The sequence below is a fragment of the Zea mays genome, chromosome 5, assembly GCF_902167145.1.
Source record: "Zea mays cultivar B73 chromosome 5, Zm-B73-REFERENCE-NAM-5.0, whole genome shotgun sequence".
Taxonomy (NCBI): domain Eukaryota; kingdom Viridiplantae; phylum Streptophyta; class Magnoliopsida; order Poales; family Poaceae; genus Zea; species Zea mays.
In genome coordinates this window covers 216397021-216405915 of record NC_050100.1, presented here as the reverse complement: position 1 = coordinate 216405915, position 8895 = coordinate 216397021, and the positions used below count along the sequence as shown (strand labels likewise).

Here is an 8895-nt window from a genome sequence, read left to right as displayed (position 1 = left end):
ATCGAGACCGGATTAGCAAATCTCTATCATGCCCAACCCGCACTTGCGGCTGCATATCAGTGAAGCTGAAGCCCACAAGAGGTGTCTCTGAGACTGAGACTGAGTGCTGTGTGCCCATGCTGCGCACGCTATATATGCCTCTATCAGTCTATCTCAAGTGCCAATGATGATCTAGCTTGGCATAATTGATGTCCAGAAGCAATGCAAGAGTAGCTAGTGTTATTTGCCAGGTCAACAAGCAACATGTTCTTTCGGAGATAGTGCGTAGTAAAAGTAGCAGGAGAGATCTGCCTCCCCCCCCCCCCCCCCCCCCCCGCGAGTATCATGTTGTGAGAGCTAGCATCGGGAGAAAGAATGGCACAAAAACTATTTTAAGTGATCGACCCGGGCAGGGCTACACCATCGTCCATGTGTGCGCGATTATTGCTTTCTCGTGGAATTGGTTTGGGGACACTGCCCCCCAACATCCTCACCAAACCCTTTGGCCCTGATCTCTTTTTTTTTAAGAAAAAGGGTCTCTCTGGTTATCTATAGATCAAAGAACAAAATGTTTTTATAGAGCATTGGCTAGAGCATTTATTTAGTATCTTTCATTTATTCAATGTTGCATAAGCTAGGCGGAGCAACTCCACTCCTAATTTGCGATTATTTAGATTGATTCTATATAGAACTGACGGACGGAGCCGTTCCATCTTAAATGGCTCTGGAACAAAACGCTACATTAATGCCGCTTTGAGTTTTGAAGACCGTATATATAAGTAGACACACGAAAACGATGTGCACGCCGAGGGACGACAGCGCGAGCGATCATGGGCGACGGACGGCCGGGCGTCGAGTGCGCGTGCGTGCATGGCGATCGATCGGCAGTGGCGCGTGCATGCAATGCAAGCACGCATGCATGTGCTGCTGCTAGTTTTGCCTAGTTGGACGCTGTCCTCATTCTCGGAGCGCGTTGTGGACGCACAGTTTCTAGATCCACGAATAATAGACCGCGCGGCGCGGACGGTGGACCGATCGACTAGCGCACTGCGCCATCTGCATGCATGCATGCCGGTGCCGCTAGCGGACGGTGGACCAGACAGACGTAGAGGTTAGAGTCCGTCCCGGTCCCTTTTTACCTGTCAGGCGGCTCTCGCCAAAGTGTCTAAATTTGTAAGTATCCATAATCCATATGCACAGTACAATCGTACAGTGAAAAACAGCTGTGCGCTCGTCGTGTCTCATAACAGGTCACCAGGAACTTCACAAAAATAGTTGGTGAGCGAGGACTCGCTCGGACGGTGCGCTGATGAACATGGGATGCGAGTATACCAGTGCAGTTTTCCAGTGGTAAATTCTGGCACGCCAAAAAAGTGAGCCACGGGTCAACTGGTCCAGAAAAAAAGAACCATTTTGCCGTACGCGCGCGATGCGATCAAAATCTTTATTTTTCAGACATCTGTAGGGTAGAAAATGTGACCAAGTCTAGTTGCCACGACCACAAGTCGTGGCGTCAAAATAGCCCGGCGCATGTATGCAGTGGAACCGAAGGTGGTGTTTGTGGTTTTGCCCCCAAATCGACAGTCGTCAGTCCGGGCCTAATTAACCAATAGCCAGCACCAAACCTAACTCCCACTGTGCTAGTAGCCTGCATCGCTCGTTGATTACTCTATTCATCGGCAAACAGATCAGTATAATGGCAGGAAAGTTCCGCGTCCCCTTTGTGGCCTGCTAGGCTCCTTTTTTTTTGTCTCCTCGCCGACACTCAACTTGCTGTTCTATCCACTTAGTTGCCTGCCCACAAATCATCCATATATGGTCGGCTCAGTCGCTGTGCCCAAAAAGGGAACGCGCTCCCTGCTCCTACTGGTGGTCTGGCACATTTGGCTGGAAAGGAACAACCGCACCTTCCAAAGGCAAGAGAGGTCAGTGGCAGATCTGCTAGCAGCAATTAAGGCAGAGGCAAGGCTGTGGGGTGTCGCAGGTGCTAAGCACCTTCTTGCGCTTTTACCTATGCTGTAATTACGTAACCTCTATGTACCCTTCCTGCGGTGTCTCTTGGGCACTGCTTCACTCTCTTCTTTATTAATAGAAACGTGCACAATCTCGTGTCGTTCGTTCAAAAAAAAAACAAATCATCCATACATGACTGTGGTGAGGTATGTGCTATATAGTCTTACTTAGGCAGATATAACCCGTTATTTGCACTTTTAAGAAACACATCGCTAAACTCCTTAGAGCATCTCCAAGAGACACTTTATTTTTAACTCTCTATTTGACTCTTTATTTGTCTCTCTATAAATATTAAACTCTCTATATAACATCTCATTCCAACAGATTCTCCAACATGTAAGTTAGCTTGGCTAGCGAGAGTTGCTAGCCAAATTTGGCTAATGAGAGAGTTAATTTAGAGAGCCAGATAGCTTAGCAAATTAAATAGCTAGTCTGTTGGAGAGTTATCATGCTATTAAGTAGCTAAAATTTAGCTTGACTAGCTATTTAGCTAGTCTCTTTGAGATGCTCTTAGTCCGTTCTTTAAAACCATGGTCTCGAGTCTCGACCACCTTCACCAAACAGGTTTGCTGTCAGGGTCGAAGCTCTGATCTTTCGAACGCGCGATTGACAGTGTCCATAGCGCCAACCTGAAGTTTTATCTTTTGGGTGAGGCCAGAAAGAAACCCTTTCCATCTTCCGCTACCGCTACGTTCTTCCAACAGCGGCACACCTCCTGTTGCGCGCTCCGATCGCCACATCTCCACCTCCTCCCCGTCACTCGATCTATCCAACAAGCATGGCAGCCCTGAATGCTGCAGCAGCTTCCTGTTTGCCGGTGCCATCCTGATCCACACATCTTCCGTGTTGACCTGTGAGGCACCGATGATGACGATCGAAGCGCCGATGACTCCGTGGTCCGAGTGAGCAGGACGGCAAGTGCATGCACCACCACTCTGGCAGGAAGCTCACTGACGAGCTGCACGTCGCGTCGAACTGTCGAAGCACTGTCGCCATCTGACATTTGTTGCCCCCCGACTGGACTCGTGTGGCCATGCGGCCATATGCCTGTTGTGCTGTGTGCAATCGCCCACCCCCATAGTCTCCACGGGTCCTGTACTACACACGGCAATCAGCTCACAGGACTTGTCTGCGGCTGAACTCGGGCACCATGGGAAGTGTCGTTCACGAGAAGATGAAACACCGTACGAAACTGACACAACTGCTTCACTTCGTCCTGTCCCCCTCCCCTGTCCTCGCGACGACGATGTCACCGGCGAAATTCTGTCGCGGTGCCGTACCCGTACGTAGATACCCCCTACGCTGCACTTGAGACTGGAGGAGTACGTTGGTGTGGTGTGGACCTGTTGCGTTGCGTTACGCCCGGTGCAGTCCCGGTCCAAGCACTTGGAAGTTGGACGCGCGACCGCCGCCACGCACCAGTGCACCACCCACCGGCGCCGCGCGGCGTCGGCGAGCAGCACCACGCGTCGCCGCCGCCGGGTCTCCTAGGCTAGCTTAGCTCGTCACGGGCGCGCTAGTCCGGCCAAACCCAAACACGGGCGCGCGGAAGACAGCCAGGCAGCGGCGAATTACCACCGTACAGCCATGTTCTGCAAGCATTCGTACGTCCCCCTTTGCGAGCTAGCTACAGGCCTACAGCAGCACCAGCACTCCTGTCTGTCGCTGCCGCTAGGCGCGTGGTGGCTAGCTGCACGAGTCCACGACGCGCCGCGCATGGAGGAGGCCAAGCCTTTCCGCGGATCTGAATCGCGCACCGCGGTTCCTCTCGTAGGACGATCGTGCTCGCTCTTTAATTTGCGTTGTTGTTCGCGTGGCTCGCATGTTCACCAACGAACCTGCTCCGCTTTCGTTCGGGAAATGGCTGGATTCAACTGCTTGTCGTGTAAGGAAGAGTGATTATCCCATCATGCATCGTGCATGCGTGTTCTTTCCTGCCGGTGCAAGGTTTCGATTGCCTTGGAGATACCGTAACATGTACTGATCTACTCTGCTGCTGAAGAACAACTGTTCGTTTCAGATTAAAGTGGTATGTTTGTACTACTGCAGCTGTAGTTTATAGAGATAATAAAAACAGTAGAACCCTATACGGATTAAACAAGCTTAATTCTATGGAGATAAGGCTCCGTTTACTCTGATGGCAGATAAACTTAAAACAGCTTGCCAATAATACTCCCAGTTACACTTACACAGATGGCAGATAAATGGGCAGAACTGTACGTCCACACACATGGACAGTGACCTGCACTGCACACTGCACTGTCAGTAGACAACGCAGCACAGTAGAACGAAGCCCAACAGTCTCCGCGCACCGCCTCGCGTCGCGCCCCCTCTGCCAGCCAGCCAGCCAGCTCGATATATACGATTGCCGAGCATAGCTCACTTGGCGCCGTGACACACGTACACACTGCAGCCATCAAAAGCCATGGAAGGCCGCGCGCGCCTCTCCCTCGTCCACGCCGCCGCCGCGCTGGTGGTCCTGCTGCAGCTGCATGGCGGCGCCGTCGTGGTTGCGTCTGAGCCGCCCTACACCTGCGGCGCCGGAGCGCCGCCCAACATCCCGTTCTGCGACGCGGGGCTGCCCATCGACCGGCGCGTCGACGACCTCGTCTCGCGGATGACGGTGGCGGAGAAGATCTCGCAGCTCGGGGACCAGTCCCCGGCCATCCCGCGGCTCGGCGTGCCGGCGTACAAGTGGTGGTCCGAGGCGCTGCACGGGATCTCCAACCAGGGCCGCGGCATCCACCTCGACGGCCCGCTCCGCGCCGCCACCAGCTTCCCGCAGGTCATCCTCACCGCCGCGTCCTTCAACCCGCACCTCTGGTACCGCATCGGCCAGGTACGTACGCGCACCGCCTCTCGGCTCTGCCTCTCTCGCTCCGTGGCAAACGCGCACGACCTGCCATTGTCTTGCTCTTGCTGTGCGACCAGCAGGAGAACGTGGCTGTTTCACGACTACTGCCCTACTGCTCTACTGGCAGTAGTACGCGTGATTAGTGTTAATTACCCCATAGGGAGGGACCGTCTCTTAAATTTCTGCTAAAATAAATTAAAAAAATGCATGGTGCTCCAGCATGTAGAGCTTGAGAAATGATGAGCAATGGCACTAGAGCAGGGCATTTTCTGCAAAAAAAAAAACTCCAAAGAAATGTCGCGTGTTCTTGCACCTAATTTCACACCAACCGGGTGCGTACCTACCGTAACGGTAGGTGCATGCAGCTTTACAGCTCTTCTTCTTTCGGTCAAAAGTGATGGAGGCGATTCGGGGCCGTTGAGTCCGGTCTTGACTCTTGAGCAGACTGAAAAAAAATTCACAACAAACGCTGTACCAGTCGCGTTGTCCTTTTGTGTAGAAAGAAAAGAAAAGAAATGTTAGTTTCTGGATTTACCGTCCGTTTGCGCCGAGCGAAATGCGCAAATCTCGAGAGCAGCGAGTGATGTCACTGACGCGACGTTCGTCGGTCGACGGGCAGGTGATCGGCGTCGAGGCGAGGGCGGTGTACAACAACGGGCAGGCGGAGGGGCTCACCTTCTGGGCGCCCAACATCAACGTGTTCCGGGACCCGCGGTGGGGCCGCGGGCAGGAGACCCCCGGCGAGGACCCGACGATGACCGGCAAGTACGCCGCCGTCTTCGTCCGCGGCGTGCAGGGCTACGGCCTCGCCGGCCCCGTCAACTCCACGGGCCTCGAGGCCTCCGCCTGCTGCAAGCACTTCACCGCCTACGACCTCGAGAACTGGAAGGGCGTCACCCGATACGTGTTCGACGCCAAGGTGATCCGATCATCCGACTGCCTGTCTCGTGGTGGCTGCCAATGCCATGCCAGGTTTTGGTTTGGGACGACTGGTGAAGCGAAATGCAAAACGACTCCCCCTCTCTCTCTTCTCTCAGGTGACGGCGCAGGATCTGGCGGACACGTACAACCCTCCGTTCAAGAGCTGCGTGGAGGACGGCCATGCCAGCGGCATCATGTGCTCCTACAACCGCGTCAATGGCGTGCCGACGTGCGCCGACTACAACCTGCTCTCCACGACGGCGAGGCAGGACTGGGGGTTTTACGGGTGAGTCTGCTGCAAGATTTGCTGGAAAAGGGCCCGTGAGAGTGACAGATAACCCCCCCTCCCGACCGGCACGCCGCCTCCCTTTGTCGTGGACATGGACCTGCTGATAAAGATGAACTCTAGATGGCTGGATGGGAAGCCTTGCTGATGCTTGCACGTTTTTACGTGTCTTGGCCAGGTATATCACCTCGGACTGCGACGCTGTGGCCATCATCCATGATGCGCAAGGCTACGCCAAGACGGCAGAAGATGCAGTTGCAGATGTGCTCAAAGCTGGTACGAGTTCACTGCTCTTTTTTTAGCATTAGGACATGGATTAATCCGTATTCGCACTATATGACTATTTTTCTTTTTGAAATAAACGTATCTGATCTGAGTTGTTTAAGTTTAAAATAAAGCCACCCACATGGAACTCTTGGGCCTATTTGGACACTTTGCTACGATAGGTGGCTGAACTTCAACTAAAAGTTGATCCGGCATTTCGTTCTGTCTTGTTGTTCTGAGCAATCCAATCTGCTACAAATAATTGATAGCATGACGAACATCGCGAAATCATAAGAGCCCAGGTGTCATGTCACAGAAGAAGGACCAGAGTTTAAATGGCTAAAATCAACAATGACATTGAAAAAAGGGGCCCGACGTTCACAACTTCACATCAATCAACAAATAACCAATAATGCAGAGCAGCACGAACTTATCCCAACCAAATTCAAAGTAGTTGGTGAAAACCAATAATGCAGCAGTATGTACTTCTCTCAACCAAATTCAAAGTAGTTGGTGAAAAATTCGTGAAAGGATAGACGTCATGCTGCCCTAAAGGTTCTCAGGAATACGTTTCTGACCCTTTTTCGTATCCCTGTCGGAAAACTTTCAGGAATGGACGTGAACTGCGGCAGCTACGTGCAGGACCACGGTGCCTCTGCGCTGCAGCAAGGGAAGATCACGGAGCAGGACATCAACAGGGCGCTGCACAACCTGTTCGCCGTCAGGATGAGGCTGGGGCTCTTCAACGGCGACCCCAGGCGCAACCTGTACGGCGACATCGGGCCCGATCAGGTGTGCACGCAGGAGCACCAGGACCTCGCCCTGGAAGCGGCGCAGGACGGCATCGTCTTGCTCAAGAACGACGGCGGCGCCGGCGCGCTCCCGCTGTCCAAGCCCAACGTCGCGTCCCTCGCCGTGATCGGGTTCAACGCGAACGACGCCATCAGGCTGCGCGGCAACTACTTCGGCCCGCCGTGCGTGACGGTGACGCCGCTCCAGGTGCTGCAGGGCTACGTGAAGGACACGAGCTTCGTCGCCGGCTGCAACTCGGCCGCCTGCAACGTCACGACGATCCCCGAGGCGGTCCAGGCGGCGAGCTCGGCGGACTCCGTCGTCTTGTTCATGGGGCTGGACCAGGACCAGGAGAGGGAGGAGGTTGACCGGCTGGACCTGACGCTCCCGGGACAGCAGCAGACCCTCATCGAGAGCGTCGCGAACGCGGCGAAGAAGCCGGTGATCCTGGTGCTGCTCTGCGGTGGGCCCGTGGATGTGAGCTTTGCGAAGACCAACCCCAAGATTGGGGCCATCCTGTGGGCTGGCTACCCCGGCGAGGCCGGCGGCATTGCCATCGCACAGGTCCTCTTCGGAGAGCACAACCCTGGTGAGGTTTCGTCCATTCACTCTGAACGAACAACTCTGGCATGGCAAACACAGATCATCTTAATTTCTTCTTCGGCTTCGGCAGGTGGAAGGCTGCCCGTGACATGGTATCCCCAAGATTTCACGAGAGTGCCTATGACGGACATGCGGATGCGCGCCGACCCGGCCACGGGCTACCCCGGCCGGACGTACCGGTTCTACCGCGGCCCGACAGTGTTCAACTTCGGCTACGGCCTCAGCTACTCCAAGTACTCCCACCGCTTCGCCACGAAGCCGCCTCCCACGAGCAACGTCGCCGGCCTTAAGGCGGTGGAGGCAACGGCGGGCGGCATGGCGAGCTACGACGTGGAGGCGATCGGGTCGGAGACGTGCGACCGGCTCAAGTTCCCGGCGGTGGTGCGGGTGCAGAACCACGGGCCCATGGACGGGAAGCACTCGGTGCTGGTGTTCATGCGCTGGCCCAACGCGACGGACGGCAGCGGCCGGCCGGCCAGCCAGCTGATCGGGTTCCAGAGCCTGCACCTGAGGGCGACGCAGACGGCGCACGTGGAGTTCGAGGTGAGCCCCTGCAAGCACTTCAGCCGGGCGACGGAGGATGGCAGGAAGGTGATCGATCAGGGCTCGCACTTCGTGATGGTCGGCGAGGATGAGTTCGAGATGAGCTTCATGGCGTGATCCCGGTTGTGTTGGAAGCCTCGAGTGTTTCCTCAGAATTTCCGATGCTCTCTAACTTATTCAAACGAGAAAAAAAAAGGTAAATTCAGCAAGATTATGGCATCATTGATGCCAGAAGTTCATTGACAAACGCTTCCCCGCTCCTTTTGTTCTTTAACAAGCTAAGGGAAGTAGAAATTATCTTGATTAACCGATACTCTGACATGATGAGACGTATATATTAGGAAAAACAATTGATCACATAAACATTTAAAAAGTAAAAAAAATCAAACCATTTATTAAGTGTATTCTAATGGTCGTAAATCCATTTATTTAAGCTATTATGTTTTATAAAAAAAACTATGAACAAAGACTGAAGATCATGGGTGACAGTTTCTGTTCTTCAATCAACACTAGTGATTAAATTCTGTTCTTCAACACTAGTGACAGCTTATGGTTTCATTCAAGGGAGATCCATCACAGAGAATTTTGTATATGCAATGGAACCGATCCAATGCTGCGGTGCTGCCACAAGAGAGAAGCT

The 8895-nt window shown here is 53.8% G+C and overlaps 1 protein-coding gene across 1 annotated transcript; it reads left to right on the top strand.

Moving 5' to 3' along the window:
- Window positions 1-4414: 4414 nt before the first annotated feature.
- On the top strand, window positions 4415-8560 carry LOC100191418 (putative O-Glycosyl hydrolase superfamily protein). Its single transcript, NM_001136852.1, has 6 exons — window positions 4415-4831; window positions 5466-5765; window positions 5884-6053; window positions 6232-6329; window positions 6928-7698; window positions 7783-8560. The coding sequence occupies exons 1-6, from the start codon at window positions 4418-4420 to the stop codon at window positions 8370-8372; spliced, it is 2343 nt and encodes a 780-aa protein (NP_001130324.1). The 5' UTR covers window positions 4415-4417; the 3' UTR covers window positions 8373-8560.
- The last annotated feature ends 335 nt before the right edge of the window (window positions 8561-8895 follow it).

What these genes read in the sequence shown, in the direction of transcription:
- LOC100191418 (NM_001136852.1), top strand. Translation starts at nt 4,418, where the DNA reads ATGGAAGGCCGCGCGCGCCTCTCCCTCGTCCACGCCGCCGCCGCGCTG. An exon ending in GATACGTGTTCGACGCCAAG is followed by an intron (nt 5,766 to 5,883) that starts GTGATCCGATCA and finishes CTCTTCTCTCAG; the next exon opens with GTGACGGCGCAGGATCTGGC. An exon ending in CAGGACTGGGGGTTTTACGG is followed by an intron (nt 6,054 to 6,231) that starts GTGAGTCTGCTG and finishes TGTCTTGGCCAG; the next exon opens with GTATATCACCTCGGACTGCG.